The sequence below is a fragment of the Bombina bombina genome, chromosome 7 (genome assembly GCF_027579735.1).
Source record: "Bombina bombina isolate aBomBom1 chromosome 7, aBomBom1.pri, whole genome shotgun sequence".
Lineage (NCBI taxonomy): Eukaryota > Metazoa > Chordata > Amphibia > Anura > Bombinatoridae > Bombina > Bombina bombina.
In genome coordinates, this window is record NC_069505.1 from 397,275,348 (window position 1) to 397,297,986 (window position 22,639).

At 37.6% G+C, this 22,639-nt stretch overlaps 1 protein-coding gene across 4 annotated transcripts in view; it reads right to left on the reverse strand.

Annotated features, from left to right (window-relative positions):
- Window positions 1–3,959: 3,959 nt before the first annotated feature.
- CAMKV (CaM kinase like vesicle associated) overlaps window positions 3,960–22,639 on the reverse strand; it is a 287,821-nt gene continuing 269,141 nt past the window's right edge. For all 4 annotated transcript variants that reach the window (XM_053721148.1, XM_053721147.1, XM_053721146.1 and 1 more), the window contains exons 10-11: window positions 18,929–19,016; window positions 3,960–4,805 (exon numbers count right to left, since the gene is read on the reverse strand). In XM_053721148.1, the coding sequence (XP_053577123.1) occupies window positions 4,614–4,805; window positions 18,929–19,016 (280 nt within the window). In that variant the 3' untranslated portion in view covers window positions 3,960–4,613. The remainder of the gene's footprint in view (window positions 4,806–18,928; window positions 19,017–22,639) is intronic.

Consider the following 22,639-nt stretch of genomic DNA (forward strand, 5'->3'; position numbering starts at 1 on the left):
CTGTAATATTAAATACGTAATCATCTGTGATATGAATGTAATAGTACCCATCATCTATCCCTTTTAGGGGAGTATATTAACATCACAACTGTCTAACTAGTGGATATTGTTAGTGGATACAATCATTTATAAATTCAATGTATTGTAGTGAATTTAACAAAATGTAAACTGAATGTTGATCTCTGATATCAATAACACCTGGTAATGTTGCTATTCTTTTTATTTTATGATCAGGATACTTTATTGTTATTATGTTTCAGTCCTCTGACGTCCTGGTCTTCCCTCCGAGGCATGATTCTGTTCAACCCATTGGATGGGCGATCCGTCTGCTAGTGTGATAGGGATTGGCCCTGAGAAACGTCACAGTTACGTCATGGATGGGCGGAGAGAATTTTGAGACTCAGAGGATGGTGTATAAAGCAATATATATAATGTGTATGTTTTACTGATGAAACAGCATGTATACTAAAAAACGCATTGTGAGATTTTGTTTTTTAATTAAACATTGTCTGTTTTTATTGGAATCCAGATTATTTGTATAAATCACTGGCACTATAGTATATACCTAGCAATAGCTGTTGGGTTATATAGAACTATATGACTATTAGGCTGTATATATACTGGTGTTTAGATCAGCTTTATTACTGTATCCAATATCAAGGTGCCAACAAGATCTTCTAGGAGTTTGAGCTTGCTGGACGGCTCCAAAAGGTCCAGACTGCTTGGATTGCACATTTGTTGTGCGCCTTAGATTGTGAGTACCTATTCATTATGTATGGGGTACGTATTACATAGGATTACCACAACATTGGGGCGCCCTTTTCCTGTTTTTGTTTCTTGGATTCCACTAAGAGTCTACACTAAACCTGCTCCCTGGGATACTGTGCCAATTAGGAGGCGTCCAATTGAGATATATAAGAGGACCGGAATGGGGTAAACTTTTAATATAGCATTAAATTGCATCTAGTGCGTTAGCTGCTTTAGTATGCAGTAATTTGTGTTGGGATTTTGGATTGCCCTGTGTTTACCAAAGATGATCTTGCAGATATAAGGATAAGTGACTGATTCTATTTGGATTTATGATAAAGACCCATTATTTTCCCAGAAGGCTTTTCATTGTTTTGTGTAAAGAATTGAGCAGTCAGTATTATTTAACAAGAATTATACAGGTTCAGTATGTTTATATAATAGATTTGATTATGTCATTCCTTAGTGCTCCTTTCCAATATTAATCTATATTTCCAATGCTATTATATAATACTGGAGATCCTGTAATTTAAATACTTAAAGGACCAGTAAATACAGTAGATTTGCATAAATAACAGATGCATAATAAAAAGACAATGCAATAGCACTTAGGGGCCGATTTATCATGGCCCGAATGTGGCCAAATACTTCTGTTTCCGCGTGAGCCTTCAGGCTCGCCAGAAACAGGAGTTAAGAAGCAGTGGTCTTAAGACCGCTGCTCCTTAACTCGTCCACCGCCTCTGAGGCGGCGGACAGCAATCCGCCCAACCTCATACAATCGGGTTGATGGACACACCATGAATCTGCAGGGGGCGGCATTGCACAAGCAGTTCACCAGAACTGCTTGTGCAATGATAAATGCCGACAGCGTATACTGTCGGCATTTATCGATGTCTGGCAGACATGATCGCTACAGCGGATCATGTCCGCCAGACACATGATAAATCAGCTCCTTAGTCTGAACTTCAAATGAGTAGTAGATTTTTTTTCTGACAAATTTCAAAATTATCTCTATTTCCACTCCCACTGCAACATGTGACTGCCATCAGCCAATCACAAATGCATATACGTATGAATTCTTGCAAATACTCAGTAGGAGCTGGTCACTCAAAAAGTGTAAATATAAAAAGACTGTGCACATTTTGTTAATTGAAGTAAATTGAAATGTTGTTTAAAATTGCTACTCTGTCTGAATCATTAAAGTTTAATTTTGACTTGAGTGTCCCTTTTTTGTTTCACATGTGAATTGAGCTGAGTTGTAGACATAATCCTTTTTTGGAAACTACACATGGTGTCCCATATATTTTATAAGCTTTGTACTTATCTTCTGCAGTCAATACCCTAATAATCTACATTTTATAGTATGTGGTAAGATTTCTCTTTGTGCATTATATGTGAGCAGTTATTCAGGGTCTCATATTGGACATGTTAATATTATTAGTCATTTAAGTATTTATGTCCCGCCCCATTTTTTGTATCAATATTATATTTTGCGGTTTCTGTTCCACTGTCAGCGGCCGAGATGGTGAGATAGACCACCCCCCCTTTATTTTCCAAGAGTGGCCCGTTCTACTCCCCCCCAATATTCCCCTATAAATGTTTGTTCTATACTATAGGGCAGGGGTGTCCAAACTTTGCTCTCCAGAGGTTTCGGAACTACATTTCCGATGATGCTCAGCCAGTATTTTATCTAGCTGAGCATCATGGGAAATGTAGTTCCAAAACCTCTGGAGAGCAAAGTTTGGACACCCCTGCTATAGGGGGTCTAAAAGAGACCATTGCCAATTGCTAGCGGAACATTTAAATACAAATGTAGATCTATTCATAGGGGAGAATCATTCTTACTATGTTTAGAAAATGCAAGGTTTGTTTTAAGTAGCAGACCATGGTGGGATTCAGCTGGTTCTCACCAGTTTAAAACAATCTGTTCCTAAAATGTAAAGGTTTTCTATTATAGAGAAGTTATAGAGAACCTGTTGCTAACATTTCAGAATTTCACCACTGGTGCATGGGCTTCAAATACAGATCACTGATATTTTGAAAAATTCTATTGAACGGTTGATTTGTTTTCTCCTGTGAATTGTTTTTTTTTGCTGAGTAGTGCAAAAATGATGGGCCAGATTACAAATGAAGTGATATTTAACCCTCTTGTTCACGCGCGTCAGGTATTGCTCGTATTACAAGTTGAAAGTAAAATGTTTTTGCACAAGCGCTAACCCAAATGCACGCAAAATCCGAATTTAGTATATCACGCATTTCCAATTCCTTCTATTATCAAATAAGCTTATTCTCTTGATATCCTTTGATGAAGGTGCAGCAATGCACTACTGGGAGCATATGTCTGCAGCCACTAATCAGCAGCTAGCTCCTAGTAGTGCATTGATACTCATACCTAGGTATGCTTTTCAACAAAGGATACCAAGAAGACAAAGCAAGTTACATAATATATGTAAATTGCAAAATTGTTTAAAACGGCATGCTCTATCTGAATCATGAAAGCTTAATTTTGACTACTATCCCTTTAAACATTTTATATTACAATCTCAAAGATTTTCATGTAATTAAGAAGAGGGGCAGTCAGCAGATTAGGTAAATACACACTCAAATGAATGTGACTTTATGGGGCTCATGATTACTTTGCAAACTTGGAATAGCAGCTTTCATTTCTTGTATTAGTTTGAAAGGAAACTACAATCATTTGGATACTCCTTTCCGACAGTCATTGCCATCAGCTGAACTTTTTGATTATTCTTACTTTACTCATATATTAGGAGAAAAAAAGTCTACCCTAAAATGTAGCTGTGCATAAACTAATTTTGAAGACTCTAAAAAAAAATACAGATGCTACTTCTACAGTCTAATAGTCTGTAGATCATTAAGGGTGTACACCGTTGAGATCTTGCTATGTTGTGAAGCAAATATGAAATTGACACCAGCTCTCTGTAGAGAAAAGCCTTATGTGACCTAGTAGCATAATTTAATTAGATTGTTAATTCTGTCCCATATATTGTGTTCTGCGGGTCTTGCTTGTTAACACAGTCATTTTTAATATTTCTTCCTTATGGTGTATCTCAGCCTATAATATACAGCGCACACAAACTATATTACGTGTTCCCCATTTACAGACAATGGAACATTATATTACATATATACAGGACTTGTATATCACAGGCAGCACTTTCTCCTACTGACACACTCAAATAATGCTACAGTTGGGAGAAGCAGCAAGTTTATTTAAATTAAAGCATATGAAACACAGAATCGACATCTGTACATTACACGCCCCCCCCCTCCCACCGGGAGGCGAAATACCCTAAATTAGCTGCCCCAGGAGGGAAAATACCAGAGGCCGGGATGCAAAACAAGGGGAAATTTTGAGACTATAAACTTGTCTGCCATTTGCATGGGTTATATCTCAGCCTCTGTTTTAATAGGGAATTGTGAAAGGAATGCTTTGCAGATGTATCCAGCAGTATTAGGGTTAATGACATAATTAAATATCCACGTAATGGCTAAACAGATATATAGCTACTAAAGGGTTAAGAAATAAGAATAAATGCCTTGCTATAGCAGAGAAATGAAATAATTAATGGAACAATGCTCTGCAGATAGGTAGTAGTGGAGGGAAGCGCTGCATTTCATCCTAGCAATTAAGGTGTTAAACACCTTTTTTGCCAGATTACCCAGCAACACTTTGTAGAACATTTTCATGCAGCTCCTCTGACAGAAAAAAAAGAGTTTATGGTGTGACATTCTGCAGAGCTGCCTTTTGGTTGAGGAACAGAAGGGTTAATGGTGCAATGCTCTGCTGTGAATAGGGTTAAAAGGTTAAGATCTTCAAATCCGCCCAGTTACTGCTCCACATTCTACTCTTCAGCTGGTGCTGTTGGAGCAGGGCAGAGCAGAGTGGGTAGTGTGGGCACTCCTCCAGTAGGTGAAGGTGCTGGTGTGGACTGGCCAGGGGTCAGCTCCCCATCCTTGGAGGGTGATGGGGTCACAGGCTCTGTCTGCTCAGGGGCCCGCAGACGTTTCATCATAGTGGTAACTCTCACTGCTTTCTGGAAGAGACAAAACACCAAAGATATGTCAGAGAAATAATCATTGACATCGCCCAACAGTATTACTGCCCCCCCATGTGCCCCACAAGTGTGATTGGCCCTAGATTTCCTACTGTACTCTGCCCAGGCTTCCCCAGCTCCATGCCAGTCCCGCCCATAAACATTCCTGTCCACTCACTGTACACCCCTGCCTGTCATGGCCACGCCCACAACGGTGACCCAATCTGTTCTAAGATTCTTGCACCTGGGCCATGTGGTTTCTAGTTACGCCTCTGATTAGGGAGATTAAATACCCCTATATAAAGTAACAAACACCCTGAACCAAATAAGCAAATACTTAACAGGATACCAGCCATGACGCATCTACAAAGTGATGGAAAAGAAATTTCAAATACTTTAACATTTGTAAGAGAGAAACAAAAGGTTAGACAACTAGTACATGTAAATAAGATTATGCTCATGAGAACCTTAATATCCCTTATTTCTGACTCTTATGAATTTATAGCTCAACTGGTAAATAAGGCTTCACAAGGATTAAATAAAAGTTAGGTCAATTGAATAAGAACTGGGCTATAATAAAAAAAATAACCAAGAGGGGGTATTCCATGTAAGTGGCCTAACCATAAAACAAGTAAGCAATACACATGGTATTAATAAGTACCTTAGACTATAGCAATACAAGTAAATACAACTATTTAGCTTATGTGTAGAGTATAAGCAATATAATATAGAACTATAGGGATATACCCTGCTTTATAGGAAATTGTGGAAAATAAAAAATAAGCAAATAGTCATAAATAAATAAATATCATTCAACCCAACAGTTAACTTCCAAACAGCTGCAAAGTGCCCTATTGACTATCATAAAGTGACCGTTAAGTCAAAAAAGGACGACTTGAAGAGGAATAATATAGAGAAATAATTATTATAGTTATAGCAACATGAACAGTGTCCGGTGTACTTAGACCTCAGGATCTTCCAGTTTGTTAGACCTCAGGATCTTCCATAACTCAAAAGTTGGGATGCCTTGCAAAGACCAGTAGAGTTATTTTTAAGCTCTATAAATCACAGCAGCTCTAGATTCTCTGGATTGTGATGACGAGCTTCACCGACATTACCCTCATGAGGTCTGAAAAAGGTTGATGACTTTAATAACATGACTGTAAGTGTGGAGAGAAGTCCCCAGTAGTTGCCACCACTGATGCGATTGTCACAGCACTCCAGATGCTGACCCAGCTCTTTAAGATGTACAGCGTCTGACTCATTACCAACGCATGGTTCAGGCTCTTTACTCTGAACCCTGAATGGGCCGCCTCTTTGTGGCTCACGGGCTTCTCTGGATACCGCAATTTCAGCTCTCAAATTTTTAATGTAAAAACCTGTGCTACTGATCTACACAGTATATATGCAGTACAGGTAGAAAACCCTTTATCCAAACTTCTTGGGACTGGAGGTTTGGATTTTGGAATAGTTTGGATTTTGGAATAGTTTGGATTTTGGAATATTTGCATCTGTAAAATGGGTCAGTTTGGAGACAGGATGGGACCGTCTCCAAAAAACAAAATCTTATGTCATTTAGCCAATAATTACATGTCATAAGCTATATAATATATATAATACAGCTTATACATGCAACCTAAATGTAGTTTTATATCATTTGTAATACTTTTGTATATATAGTACCTTCAATAAGTATTTTAAATAAATATAGACTATTATTTGCATTTTAGAACACTAAAACCAAATCAAAGATACAGGCAGAGAAGATTGTGAACTACATGAAGGGAAAAATAGTTATTTTTGATATTTTTTAAAAATATTAAAGAGACATTCCAGCCAAAATTGGAATGCACATGGATGCATTTGGTTTTAAATAGAAGCCTTTTTGTAATATACATGTATTCAGGGCCGTCATCAGGGGGTGACAGGGGTGACTCCTGTCAGGGGCCCAATGGGCTAGTGGGGCCCCATGAGGCAAGAACTAAAAAAAAATAAAAAAATTTTTTAATTTTGGCAGCCACCAGTGGGTACTACAGCAGAGTGCTAATTGAGCATGGGAAATGTTATTACAAGGAGTAAAGTATTAGCATTTGAGAGGATTTCTGAGTGTGCACTAAACCACTATGCACAGTGTGAGACAGACTTGGCACTTTGTTTGTAGAGTGTGTGCCTGAGTCAGGCGGCTTATCACTTTCATTTGCAGAGGAGGTAGGAATTACTTAGCAAATGTTTTTTATTTATTTGTGCAATTTAAGATTGTAAACTTCAGTGTGGTAGTAGTTGTATGGTGGGGCCAGGTCCATAAAAACAATTTTTTTTAGCAGCAGTGTATTTATGATTATTTGACAATGCTGTAGAAATTCTATATTTAAAACCATGCAGAAATGTTTCCTCCTCAATACACAAATGATATATATTACATTCCAGTTTACTGCCCCTTTATGCAAGGACTATCCAGATACAAGGAGGCATTTAATCTAAGATTTTTACATCTGCATAACATGTTATACTCTCAGACTAAGATTGCTCAGTGTTAGAAATGAGACAGGTTAACTTAAAACTGTTCAGTTTACTCTACAGCTGACTTAATTTTGAAATGCATACCAACAAGCTTAAATCCTGCATTTAACCAGATCTAATGGTATGAGTACCACAGCTAATGGTTCCACCAAGACCATATAGAGTACAGCATTTTCAAAATCCATAAGTACAGCTGACAGATGGGTTGGGGAAAATGGGGAAAATATCAAACAAACATATGTCAACCTTTTAAAAGTACTTTTCTTCATCTAGCCATCTACCCAGATCATTAATGTACAATTTTGAATTCACAGAATTATTTTTGTTTGCACATTTACAAATATGATTCTTTAAAAAGTGATCTCTTAATTTTTGCATTTTGTTTTAATCATGCATGTCACACACTGTTGATTTAGGGGATGCAAGGTGCATAAATGTTTACTCCTGTGAGTGTTTCTGATGGGTGTCTGTATTTATGTCTTTGTGCTTTGGTTTGTTTCTCTATGAGTGTGTATTTATTTTTTTTCTGTTGGTATCTCTATGAGGGTGGTTGTGTATGTCTTTGTGCATTTTCTGTGGATGTCTGTGAGGGTGTGTGCATATGTCTTTGAGCTTTTTCTATGGGTGTCTCTGTGAGGGTGGGCATGTGTTTTTCTTTGTGTATTTTCTCTGGATGCTTCTGTGAGGGTGTGTGTGTGTGTCTGTGTTTTCTGTGGATGTCTCTGTGAGTGTGTGTGTGTGTGTGTGTGTGTGTATGTATGTCTGTGTTTTCTGTGGATGTCTCTGTGAGGGTGTGTATTTTCTGTGGGTGTCTCTGTGAGGGTGTGTGTATGTCTTTGTGTGTTTTCTGTGGATGTCTCAGTGAGGGTGTGTATGTATGTCTTTATGTGTTTTCTGTGTGTGTGTGTGTGTGTGTATGTGTGTGTATGTCTTTGTGTGTTTTCTGAGGCTGTCTCTGTTGGTGTTTCCTTGGGAGTATGTGCAAGTTTGAGTTTGTGTGTGTTTGTGTGTCCATTGTCTGTTCCTTTTTAGGACATTTTGATCTTACTATTGATTATTCACATCTTTCTACAGACTTTGAGACTAATGAGACCTTTCCGGAAGTCACCAATCTACCATTTAACCTTTAAATTATTGTTTAGGCAGTTCAGGGCCCTTCCTTTCAGCCACAGCATGCTGTTGTCATCATTTAGTTGGCATCTTCCTTTACAAAAAGATAATCAGAACTCCATATTTTGTTTTCTAAATCTCCTCCTTTTTTTACAAAACTGTAGTTTACCTCATTACTTGTCAGGTCAATGTAAACAAGTGCTAAGTGTCTGTTTGGGTGTCTGTGTCTGAGTTTCTTTGCGTGTCTGCTAGAGTGTCTATATGTGAATCCTTATGTGTGAGTGTGTTTGTGTGTTTCAGTGTATGAGTGTGTCTGTGTGTGTGTGTATGTTACTACCTTTACAACATTTCCAAGTTTAAATAGACACTTAAGAATAAAGTGTATATACGTTTTAGTCACTTGGTCAAAAATTGCACATGTCAAAGGAGGGGGGGGGGGCCCTGATCAATGGTTAAGTCAGGGGCCCCAAAATTTCTAGTGGCGGCCCTGCATGTATTAGCAAAAATGCTTCTAATAAAATCTATAGCTGTATTTAAAGGGACACATAACCAAAATAAATTTTTTTCTTTCATGATTCAGATAGAGCAGCAATTTTAAGCATCTTTCTAATTTATTCCTGTTATCAATTTTTCTTCGTTCACTTGCTATCTTTATTTGAAAAAGAAGGCATCTAAGCTAAGAATCCTGGACAGCACTTGTTTATTGGTGGGTGAATTTATGCACCAATCAGCAAGAACAATGCAGGTTGTTCACCAAAAATGGGCCAGCATCTAAACTTACATTCTTGCTTTTCAAATAAAGATACCAAGAGAATGTTTGATAATAGGAGTGAATTAGAAAGTTGCTTAAAATTGTATGCTCTATCTGATTCACGAAAGAAAAAATGTGGGTTCAGTGTCCCTTTAAGTATGCACCGTGCCATCAATTTGTTAATTGCTGACATAATAAAAGCCCCACTTGCACTATGTGCAGCTGCAGTATCTAAAATGCTGGTGCACTGAGAATATCTAGTTAAGCTTCACATGCATATGCAGAGACAAATGTTAACACTAAAACAGTGATAACTTTTACTAGATTTTTACCTGTATATATATATATATATATATATATATATATATATATATATATATATATATTTATCTATATATTTTTTTTATATATTTTAAGTGGGTTTTTATATAATTTCACGGTACATATTGGAGTTCCTCTGACAATTCTCACACCATAGACCATTGAGATATTTTTATCATCATTTATTTTATTGACTCATTTATTTGTATATCCATAATTGTTTAGTATGGCATTATTTTATGTATATTTTTAGTGGGCTACCCTTTTGTTGTCCTCTTGTTTCTTATATATATATATATATATATATATATATATATATATATATATATATATATACCCTTTTGTTGTCCTCTTGTTTCTCATATATATATAGTATATATAAATATATATATATATATATAAATATATAAATATATATACATACACACACTGTATATATATATCAATATGTATATATATTCATTCATACATACATACATACATAGATAGACATCATCTTGATGACAAATTAGACATTGGCATCTAGTTGGTTTTTTTGCATTACTTCTTGGATATTTATAGTGTTTCTTCAGAAAGATTCTGGCCTTGTGCCATATCCAGCCATCATTTTACTCCACTTCCTGACAGACTGGCAGCTGTCTCCTATATTCTCCATTCTTGAATGCTAAGAAATATTCTCGTTGACAGATTTCCTCTGCACTCGTCACATACTGCAGCAGTAACTTTTTTGCTTGAGGAAATAAATCAATTACATGTGTTAAATTATTTGGATGTCATTACATTTTTGTACAGAATTATTCTGTATAGTCCATAGAATTATGCTTAGGGTACTTGTCTTTCTTGGATGATATTCTGTCCAGAAGTGACATCCATGGAAATACCAGGACAAGCTTTGATATCCTTGGAGACTTTTGATATTTTAGTGCTATAGAAGAAATGTTCTTTCTACTATGTACTTTCTACTTCTACTTGAAATATCTGAATAGACAACTTGAAACTGTGTCAAGACCAGAGGTCAATGCCGAGATTAAATAAAATGAATACGCTTGGACAGATCATTATTATCAAGACTATCTTAAAGTTAAATGACATGCATATATCCAGTTCATCTACATTACCAAGGGAAAGATTTTATTTCTAAAATGAAAATGACCGAACAAGCATAAAACAAGAAATCTTTTGAAAATCTTTTACTACTTCTTTAATGGAAAACCATACACAAACACCTCAGCATTTAAATATGCATTTTGTGCCTGAAAAAGTATCAATTGTGCACTAACTAAGGCTATGGGGGATATTTATCAAAGGTCTGGCGGACCTGATCCGACGGCGCGGATCAGGTCCGCCAGACCTCGCTGAATGCAGAGAGCAATATGCACTCCGTATTCAGCATTGCACCAGCTGCTCTTGTGAGCTGCTGGTGCAATGCCGACCCGTGCAGATTCGCGGCCAATCTGCCACCAGCAGGGAGGTGTCAATCAACCCGATCGTGCTCAGAGCAGGCGGACAGGTTATGGAGCAGCAGTCTTTAGACCGCTGTTTCATAACCGCTGTTTCTGGCGAGCCTGCAGGCTCGCCAGAAACACAGGCCCTCAAGCTCCGTTCGCTTGATAAATGGGCCCTTATATGTCTTATTTATAATTCTACTAATGTTCATTGAGAAATAACGGGAAGTACCTTTTAACAAAGGAGTTATGAACAGAAAGTACCTATCAGCCAATGAGTATTAGCCGGAAGTACCTTTTAACTAATAAACAGGAATTACCTTTTTTAACCAATGTGTATTCACATGAAGTACCTATCACTAGATGAGCATTAACAGGAAGTACCTTTTAACAAATAAGCATAAACAGGAAATACATTTTTAACCAATGAATATACACAGGAAGTACCAATCAGTCAATGAACATTAGCAGGAAGTACATAACCGATACAGCTGCATTTGTTTCAGTTTAGATTTAAAAAGCTTTTACTTTACACTTTTCATTATATAATAAAAAATCATCATGTTTAGATGTTACTATTTTTTGAGTACAGTTTCATTTTACATTTTATTCTGGTGGTGTTAATTAAAATAAATGCTGGGGTGGCTAATCAATATTCTGTGATAATCAGGGAAGTTAACTGAGATAAAGGTAGATTACGAGTCGTGCGTTCGTGTTTTAATGCTGAAAAAATTCAGCGTTAAAACAGCAACACAGCCATTACGAGTCTTGTCGGTATAGCTGTACCGCAAGCCTTTTAGCCTGTAACGCAACGTCAGTCCCGCAGTCAAAAAATTGACATTTTTTCATGGGACTTCCATAGCACTGCCATTGCGAGTTTTGCGGTGAGGCTAAAAAGCTTGCGTTACACCCTATAATGAGAAGATCCGTACTGCCATCTGAGAGCAGTAGTTATGAGTTTTACGCAACAAAACTGTTACATAAAACTCATAACTAAAGTGTTACAAAGTACACTAACACCCATAAACTAACTATTAACCCCAAAAACGAGGCTCTCCCGCATCGCAAACACTATATTAAACCTATTAACCCCTAATCTGCCACTCCCGACATTGCTGACACTAATAAAATGTATTAACCCCTTTTCCGCCACTCCCCAACATCATTGCCACTATACTTAAGTTATTAACCCCTATTCCCCCACACCCCAACATCGCCCACACTATAATAAAGATATTACCCCCTATTCTGACGCTCCCCAACATAGCCGCCACTAAATAAAGTTATTAACCCCTAAACCTCTGGCCTCCCACATCACTACCACTAAATAAACCTATTAACCCCTAAACCGCCAGCCCCCCACATTGCAACAACCTAAATTGAACTATTCACCCCTAAACAGTAACCCTAAACCTAACACCCCCTAACTTTAACATAATTAAAATATAGCTAAATTAAAGTTACAATTATTAACTAAATAATACCTATTTAAAACTAAATACATACTTACCTGTGAAATAAAACCTAAGCTAGCTCTAATAGTTATATTGTAGCTATCTTAGGTTTTATTTTTATTTCACAGGTAAGTTTGTATTTATTTTAACTTGGTAGACTAGTTAGTAAATAGTTATTAACTATTTACTAACTACCTAGTTATAATAAATACAAATTTACCTGTGAAATAAAACCTAAGCTGCCTTACACTAAAACCTAACATTACAAAAATAAAAAAAAACTTCCATTACAAAAAATAAAAAACACTAAAATTACAAAAAATAAAAATCCTACCATTACAAATAATAACAAACGAAATTATCCAAAATAATAAAAATAATTCCTATTCTAAAATAAAATAAAAAACTCTAATCAATAATAAACTACCAAGGGCCCTTAAAAGGGCCTTTTGTAGGGCATTGCCCTAAAGAAATCAGCTCTTTTCCTACAAAAGAAAAACAAACACCCCCTAATAGTATACAAACCCCCACCCCCCAAACCCACAAAATAAAAATAAAGTTAAACCTAATCTATCCATTGCCTTGAAAAGGGCATTTGTATGGGCATTGCCCTTAAAAGGGCAGTCAGCTCTTTTTCCTGCCTTTAAAAGGGCATTCAGCTCTTTTTCCTGCCTTTAAAAGGGCATTCAGCTCTTTTTCCTGCCTTTAAAAGGGCATTCAGCTCTTTTTCCTGCCTTTAAAAGGGAATTCAGCTCTTTTAAGAAAAACCCAACCCCTAATCAAAAAAAAAAAAACATTACACAAAATAACAAACAAATTATCCAAAGTAATAAAAATTATTCCTATACCCATTTTTAAAAAAACACCCCAAAATAAAAGAAACCTAATCTATAATAAACTGCCAATAGCCCTTAAAAGTGCCTTTTGTAGGGCATTGCCCTAAAGAAATCAGCTCTTTTTCTAAACAATAATACAAATAATACAATAATACAAACCCCCCAACCCACAAAATAAAAAAAAAACTATCTAAAAAAACCTAAGCTACCCATTGCCCTGAAAAGGGCATTTGTATGGGCATTGCCCTTAAAAGGGCATTCAGCTCTTTTTCCTGCCCTTAAAAGGACATCCAGCTCTTTTAAGAAATGTCCAACCCCTAATCTAAAAATAAAAACCCACCCAAAAAACATTAACAAAACCTAACACCCCTCTTTAGGTACTCACAGTTGCTGAGGTCCCGCTTGAACAATCTTTATCCCGGCGGCTCCATCTTCATCCATTGCGGGACCAGCATCTTCTTCATCAACCCGCGTTGATGTGCGGAGGCGGAGGTCCAGGTGAAGGTCCAAGGCGGAGGTCCAGGTGAAGGTCCAGGCAGAGGTTAATCGATATGACGTGGAGGTCCTCTTTATGCGATCGTCCGCCGCACACTGAGGATTGAAATGCAATGTACCCCTTTAATACTGGGGGTACCATTGCATTCCTATTGGCTTAAAATAGGAATCAGGGCTGCTAAAATCCTATAAGCTGTTCAAATCAGCCAATAGGATTTAAGCAGCTCTCATTCCTATTGGCTGATTAAAATTTTTGAATTTTAAGGGCCCTTTCGTAGTTTATTATAGATTAGGTTTTTTTTGGGGGGGGGGTTAAACAGGGTATTAGAATAGGAATTATTATTATTTTGGATAATTTTGTTTGTTATTTTTTGTAACGGTAGGTTTTTTATTTTTGTAATGTTAGGTTTTAGTGTAAGGCAGCTAAGGTTTTATTTCACAGGTAAGTTTGTATTTATTTTAACTAGGTTGTTAGTAAATAGTTAATAACTATTTACTAACTAGTCTACCTAGTTCAAATAAATACAAACTTACCTGTGAAATAAAAATAAAACCTAAGTTAGCTACAATATAACTATTAGTTATACTGTAGCTAGCTTAGGTTTTATTTCACAGGTAAGTTTGTATTTAGTTTTAAATAGGTATTATTTAGTTAATAATTGTAACTTTAATTTAGCTCTATTTTAATTATGTTAAAGTTACGGGGTTACGGTTAGGGGTTAATAGTTTAATTTGTTGTTGCGATATGGGGGGCTGGCGGTTTAGGGGTTAATAGATTTATTTAGTGGTAGTGATGTGGAAGGCCAGAGGTTTAGGGGTTAATATCTTTATTTAGTGGTGGCGATGTCAGGGAGCAGCGGAATAGGGGTTAATATCTTTATTATAGTGTGGCCGATGTTGGGGTGTGGGGGAATAGATGTTAATAACTTTATTATAGTGGCGAGATATCGGGAGCTGCAGATTAGGGGTTAATAGATTTATTTTGGTGGCAGCGATATCGGGAGCGGCAGGTTAGGGGTTAATAACATTATGTAGGTGTCGGCGATGTCGGAGAAAAGAAGATTAGGGGTGTTTAGACGTGGGGTTTATATTAGGGTGTTAGGTTTAAATGTAACATTTTTTTCCCCATAGATATCAATGGGTCTGCGTTACGGAGCTTTTTATTCCGTGATCGCAGGTGTTAGGTTTTTTTCTAACACGCTCTCCCCATTGATGTCTATGGGGAAAGCGTGCACGAGTACGTCCAAAGCAGCACTTGAATTTTGTGCGGTATGGAGCTCAACACAACCATATTGCACGCACAAGCCGGCTTTTCTAAAATTAGTAATGGCAGCGCTATAGAGAGTGAAATACCGCAACTTTTGTTGCGTACATTAAATACCCTCTATAGCGCAAAACTTGCAATCTACTGGATAATTATTTATAGCATTATTGTTCAGATCTTGTGGAATGCTCACGGGCATCAAAACCACATATTTGGCCCCAATATCCTCATAATAAATGTTTATTATGAATGTTTATTATTTTTCTATATCTTATTGTATCACTTTTTGATTGATTTGGTTGACTTGTGCCAAAACATGTAAAAAATATATCCCAAAAATATATCCTCTAAAACCACAGGTCTGCTCTCTCTGTAATTTATTATTATTTTATTTTGAAGAAATATTGCTTTTTTCCCTAAATATTTTTATATAATGTACTTTAGTCTGAAACTAACAAGGTTTATGTTAATAAGCAAAACCGAATGAGAAGCAGTCTGCCAGGAACGAACAGTAGCATCAATAGCTTGTTCTATGGCCCAGTTGCCACCTGCTTCTTTCTGCCTAATTGTGCTTTTCACAGAGGAATACTTTCCTGTAGTATATCAGTTTGACACCGCCGACATGGTCAGTCCAGCCCCGAAATACCAGGCAATTCCTCTCTAAACAAGGAACACAGCAACCCCAGACAATCGTTTTGGCCTTCTCTGGGCCTCGTCAGTGATGTGTAGCCATATTCCTCTAAGCACATTGGGCAAGGAGTCTACGTCTGCATATGTAATATAACCCTGGGGATAGTCTCCCTAAGGGTGATGGGGGAAACCACAAGGGAGTGGATTAATTGCGTTGTGGTATCAGCACGCGCACATTTTGGAAACAGCAATAACCTACTCTTTCCTTCCTCTGCCCTATTCACTCCATCCTCTGCCAGGCTAATCCACCTTTCCCACTGCTCTACTTCTACTGCACCTCTCTGTGAGTCCCTTTATTTGCTCCCATTCACAGCAGAATTAAATTCAAAATTCTCACCCTGACCTTACCAATGCCGCTCCCCACTACCTCTCTTTACTAATAAACAAGTATACTCCAGTCCGCTCCCCTGAGATCCAACAATGACCTGCTCCTTGCATCTTCGATTATCACCTCTTCCCATGCTAGACTGCAGGACTTCTCACGTGCCGCACTGACCTTAATCTGTCTTCTTTTAAACGCTCCCTAAAGACATTTTTGTTCAGGGAAGCACCCAACTCAGTAACAAATGAATTTCGCTTACCTAATAAATACCCTCATCTAACTCTGTATTAAAGGGACCTGAAACCCCAACTTTTTCTTTCATTATTTACACAGAGAATACAATTTTGAAAAAAGTTTCCAATTTGCTGTTATTTTTCATTGAAGAGATACCTAGATACGTAGCATGTACATGCCTGAAGCACAACATGACAGGAAATCTAGTTCTCTTGCTAATGTAAAACATTGTTGTAAAACTGCTGCCATATAGTGCTGCAGACAGGGGCACACTCCTGAGCTTACCTACCTGTTCTTCAACAAAGGATAACAAGAAAACAAAGATACTTTGATACTGTCGACCACCCTCTTTTGCTCTATACCCTCTAATCCTTCGGCATCTGTGACACAGCTCTCTCTTGGTTCTCTTCCTATCTGTCTAACTGTACCTTTAGTGTAGCCTTCTCTGGGGTATCCTCTGCCCCGTTACCTCTTTCTGTTGGGGTACTGCAAGGCTCTGTCCTCGGTCCCCTTCTCTTCTCAATCTACACGTCCTCATTAGGTTCCTTAATAAAGTCCCACGGGTTTCATTATCACTTGTATGCCGACGATACCCATATCTACCTCTCTGCACCAGAACTATCTCCTTCCTTGCTAACCCGTGTCACTAACTGTCTCTCTCATATCTCATCTTAGATGTCCTCTCACTACCTCAAGCTAAATCTCTCCAAAACTGAGCTCCTTATTTTCCCCCCTTCTTCAAAAATCTTCACCCCCCAAGTCTCTATAACTGTTGACAACTACATCATTATCCCAACCTCACATGCCCAATGTCTTGGGGTCACACTTGAATCAGATCTTTCTTTCACTCCTCACATTCAGTCCTTGGCTAAAGCCTGCCGCTTCCACCTTAAAAACATTGCTAAAATAAGACATTTCCTTACACAAGACACAACAAAGATTTGAATCCACTCTCTCATCCTTTCCCGCCTAGACTACTGCAACTCTATCCTCTCTGGTCTCCCTAGCTGCTGCCTAGCTCCTTTACAATCCATAATGAACGCCTCTGCCAGGCTCATCTTCCTTACACGTCGCTCTTCATCTGCTGCACCTCTCTGCCAATCCCTTCACTGGCTTCCTCTTGCTTCTAGGATTAAACACAAAATTCTCACTCTGACACCCAAAGCCCTCAATTGCATTGCTCCCCCCTACATCTCAAACCTTGTCTCCAGATACTCTCCCTCCCGTCCCCTTCGCCCGCTCATGATCTCCTACTCTCCTCCTCTCTTGTTACCTCCTCACATTCCCATCTACATGATTTCTCAAGACTGGCTCCCATCTTATGGAACTCTCTGCCTCGTCCACAAGAATCTCCCCTAATTTTAAAAGCTTCAAGTGCTCCCTGAAGAATCTACCATTCAGGGACACTTCCAACCTACACTAACCTTCCTATCTCCACTGCTATCCCCTAAAACCCCATATTATGTAAGCCTATGAGCCCAGCTGTTTGTAGTTCACCTTCATAAGAGCCGACTACAACAGTGAAACTCTCGGCAGGACAATTCACCCATTTGATCCCTGTAATCGTTTTTATATATCACCCATGTTCATAGCGCTGCGGAACCTGTTGGCGCTCTACAAATACCTGATGATAATAATAATAATAATAAAATAATTTGATAATAGAAGTAAATTGGAAGTTTGTTTAAAATTGTAAGTTCTGTCTGAATCATGAAAGACAAATTTGGGGTTTTATGTCCCTTATATAATAATAATAATAATAATAATAATAATAATAATAATAATATGTGTACACACAATGTTCTCCCAAGGACCTTTTTAATGAGTGCAAACCCCCCCCCCCCCAGCTGATTTTACTGACCACTTGGCTGACACACATAAGCTAAAATGACCTAAAAATAAAAAATGTCAACGTTTATTGCTCAAATTATATTTAAATACATTTCAGTTAAATTATGCAATTATTTTGTGCTTTGGATATATGTGTGGGTGTTTATCTGTGATGTATTTTTAACTTAAATTTCAGTTAATTACCATAGTATATATCTAAGTTAAGAAATCCATTACTTGAGTGGAAGTTTTGGGCACAATCAAATTAGCTCTTGAGCGATAGCCAACATGGATTTTTCAGCGCACCCCCATAGAAGTCTATTAAGTGAGAAATTTAAGACACCCAGATGTTAAGATGTTAGCGCACCCCAGACTTTCATACAAGCGATAAAATATTACTTTTAATTTATATGAGCGAAAAAATAAAAACACCATGGATTTAACTTGATCGATGTAAATTAGCACTAATAGTTTTACACTTCAATTGTAGAATGTAGTATTACTAATATAATAAAGTAAAGATATGAGGGTAAGATATAGTGAAATTTACTACTATTATCAATTTTGCTTCATTCTCTTGATATCTTTTCTTGAAGAAGCAGCAATGCACTACTGGGAACCAGCTGAAGACATTGGTAAGCCAATCACAAGAGGCATATATTTGTAGCAACCTCCCAGCTCCTGAGCCTACCTAGGTATACTTTTCAACAAAGGATTCCAAGAGAACAAAGCAAATTAGATAAAATAAGCAAATTAGAAAGTCGTATGTACTTTCTGACTCACAAAAGAAAAATTTGGGTTTTCATGGTATGAATTTAGTGTGTGATTAATTATATAAAAAATATTCTCACCTTCCACTTTGCTTTAGCAAAGTTTTTCTCAATCTGAGCACAGACTCCATCTTTTATATTCTTATCGGATGCAGCATTCCCTGAAATCCTAAAATAAAAAACATAAACAAGAACGTTAAAGAAGAAATGTTTTCAGTCCTGAAATATTATCAGTTTTGTCTATTATGTTTACTCATTTAAAACGTATCTGCAATCTAAATGATGCTCTCTAGAAGAATAAATAACAATTGTGAAAAGAGACAGTGGATTGAAAGAGACGTGGAAGTCAGACATTAAACGTACATGTTTCAAGGTGTACAAATGAAGAAAAAACCCACTTTCCTATTTATTTATGTTATCAAACTTTTTATGAAGGCACACTGAGGTAGATTCAAGAGCGTGCACTTGTTTTGATGACTATGGGCCAGATTACAAGTGCACGCATATTACAAGTTGAAACTAAAAAAGACTGAAGCTCACTAACTTCAGGACTTCGGATATTGCAACCGTGTTAACTCCTCCTGATAGACTTGTATGGAACACACTGTAAAAAAAAACAACCTAGATGAAGACTTCTGGCGTCTGGATGGATGAAGACTTCTGGCGTCTGGATGGATGAAGACTTCTGGCGTCTGGATGGATGAAGACTTCTGGCGTCTGGATGGAGGAAGACATCTGGCGTCTGGATGGAGGAAGACATCTGGCGTCTGGATGGATGAAGACTTCTGGCATCTGGATGGAGGAAGACATCTGGCGTTTTGGATGGAGGAAGACATCTGGATGGATGAAGACTTCTGGCATCTGGATGGATGAAGACTTCTGGCGTCTGGATGGATGAAGACATCGCCGCCTGGATGAAGACTTCTCCGCCTGGAGCTACTGAAATTCTATTGGCTGTTCAAATTAGTACTTTGTAATAATGTTTAATTGTATATTTAAATAATTTTAGTAGTGTTAGGTTTTTTAATATGTAATTTTGTTTATTTAATTGGTAGTCTAATGTAATTTTAATATAATAGTTAGGGTAGGTTAATTTATTGTTTAAAATGAGTTTATTTTAATTCTACAGGTAGTTTTAATTTATATTAAGATAGGGATCTTGTAATTTTAATTTAAAGTTAAGGGGTTGTTATGTTTAGGGGTTAATAGCTTAATTTAGTTGTTTGCAATGTGGGGGGCTGACGGTTTAGGGGTTAATAGGTTTAGTTAGTGGTGGTGATGTGGGAGGCCAGAGGTTTAGAGGTTAATAAGTTTATTTAGTGGCGGCAGTGTCGGGGAGTGGCAGAATAGGGGTTAATAATTTTCATATAGTGGCGGCGATGTTGGGAAGCGGCGGAATAGGGGTTAATATTTTTATTAGTGGCGGCAATGTCGGGAGCGGCAGATTAGGGGTTAATACGTTTAATATAGTATATTCAAAAAAGTGACCGCACCACCCACTAGATATGATGTGCTCAGGCACGGGATAGAGTCTGGTCCTTGACTCAATAATAATATAATACTAAATAATCCCAGCCAATGAGACTTAGAAATCTTTCAACAAAGAATTTTAATAGTGTATATAGCTTCACACTATATAATAATCAGTCTGAAACAAATACTTTGATAACAACAGGAGATGACAAGAGGTAAGCTCACTCACATCCACACAAACTTTGGTGGATGGGGTTTGTGTGGATGTGAGTGAGCTTACCTCTTGTCTTCTCCTGTTGTTATCAAAGTATTTGTTTCAGACTGATTATTATATAGTGTGAAGCTATATACACTATTAAAATTATTTGTTGAAAGATTTCTAAGTCTCATTGGCTGGGATTATTTAGTATTACGTTTAATATAGTATTTGCGATGCGGGAGGGCGGCGGTTTAAGGGTTAATAGGTAGTTTATGGGTGTTTAGTGTACTTTGTAGAACTTAAGTTATGAGTTTAGTGAAATGGTATAAATAAAGTTGGGAAAAACCTGAATAGACACGAGATCGATGACTGTTAGTTAACACCAGTCTGATGCTCATCGCCCCGTACTTGGTGTGCATGTTTTTGACGGCTTTTCTCATAAATATGGAGACCGTATTCAGATCCACGGCAGCGATGTTTGGAGATGTTAGGCAAGCGTATTGACGCCCGCGAATGCAACTCAGTTGACGATTTGATAAATATCCCCCTCACCGGCCACTTTATTAGGTACACCTTGCTGGTACCGGGTTGGACTACTTTTGCCTTCAGAACTGCCTTAATTCTTCATGGCATAGATTCAACAAGGTGTTGGAAACATTCCTCAGAGATTTTAGTCCATATTGACATGATAGCATCACACAGTTGCTGCAGATTTGTCTGCTGCACATCCATGATACGAATCTCCCGTTCCACAACATCCCAAAGGTGCGCTATTGGATTGAGATCTGGTGACTGTGGAGGCCATTGGAGTACAGTGAACTCATTGTCATGTTTAAGAAACCAGTTTGAGATTATTTGAGCTTTGTGACATGGTGCATTATCCTGCTGGAAGTACCCATCAGAAGATTGGTACAAGGGGCCCAAAATGTGCCAAGAAAAAATCCCCCACACCATTACACCACCAGCCTGAACCATTGATACAAGACAGGATGGATCCATGCTTTCATGTTGTTTACACCAAATTCTTACCCTACCATCTGAATGTCGCAGTTGAAATTGAGACTCATCAGACCAGGCAAGGTTTTTCCAATCTTCTATTGTCCAGTTTGGTGAGCCTGTGCAAATTGTAGCCTCAGTTTTCTGTTCTTAGCTGACAGGAGTGGCACTCAGTGTGGTCTTCTGCTGCTGTAGCCCATCTGCTTCAAGGTTCGATGTGTTGTGAGATCAGAGATGGTATTCTGCATACCTTGGTTGTAACGAGTGGTTATTTGAGTTACTGTTGCCTTTCTATCATCTCGAACCAGTCTGCCCATTCTCCTCTGACATCATTCATCCACACAACTGCCGCTCACTGGATATTTTCTCTTTTTTGGATCATTCTCTGTAAACCCTAGAGATGGTTGTGCATGAAAATCCCAGTAGATCAGCAGTTTTTTTAAATACTCAGACCAGCCCGTCTGGCACCAACAACCATGCCATGTTGAAAGTCACTTAAATCCCCTTTCTTCCCCATTCTGATGCTCGATTTGAACTTTAGCAAGTCGTCTTCACCACGTCTAGATGACTAAATGCATTGAGTTGCTGCCATGTGATTGGCTGATTAGCAATTTGTGTTACCAGGCAATTGAACAGGTGTACCTAATAAAGTGGCCGGTAAGTGTATATATATTTGATAGCAAAAAAACCCCCCCAAAAAACAAGGCTCTATTTCTGTTTAAATGGAGTGATAACAATAATGTTAAAACTTCTTAGGTATTTTGAGCAAGTTTTTCTCAGAAATTCCCATTAGTGAAGGGGTTAAAAATGATTAACAATGATATTGCCTGTTTCAAAGTATTTGACTAGGAAGCGCTCCAAAATGGATATATATGTGTATATAAGTGTATACATATATATATGTATGTATGTGTGTACTTACCTATTTATACATAAATACACATGTATACACTTACAGTATCCCACAAAAGTGAGTACAGCCCTCAAATTGTTTTAAATATTTTATTATATTTTTTTATGTAAAAACAAGGAAGAAATTACACTTTGCTACAATGTAAAGTAGTGAGTGTACAGCCTGAATAACAGTGTACATTTGCTGTCCCCTCAAAATAACTCAACACCCA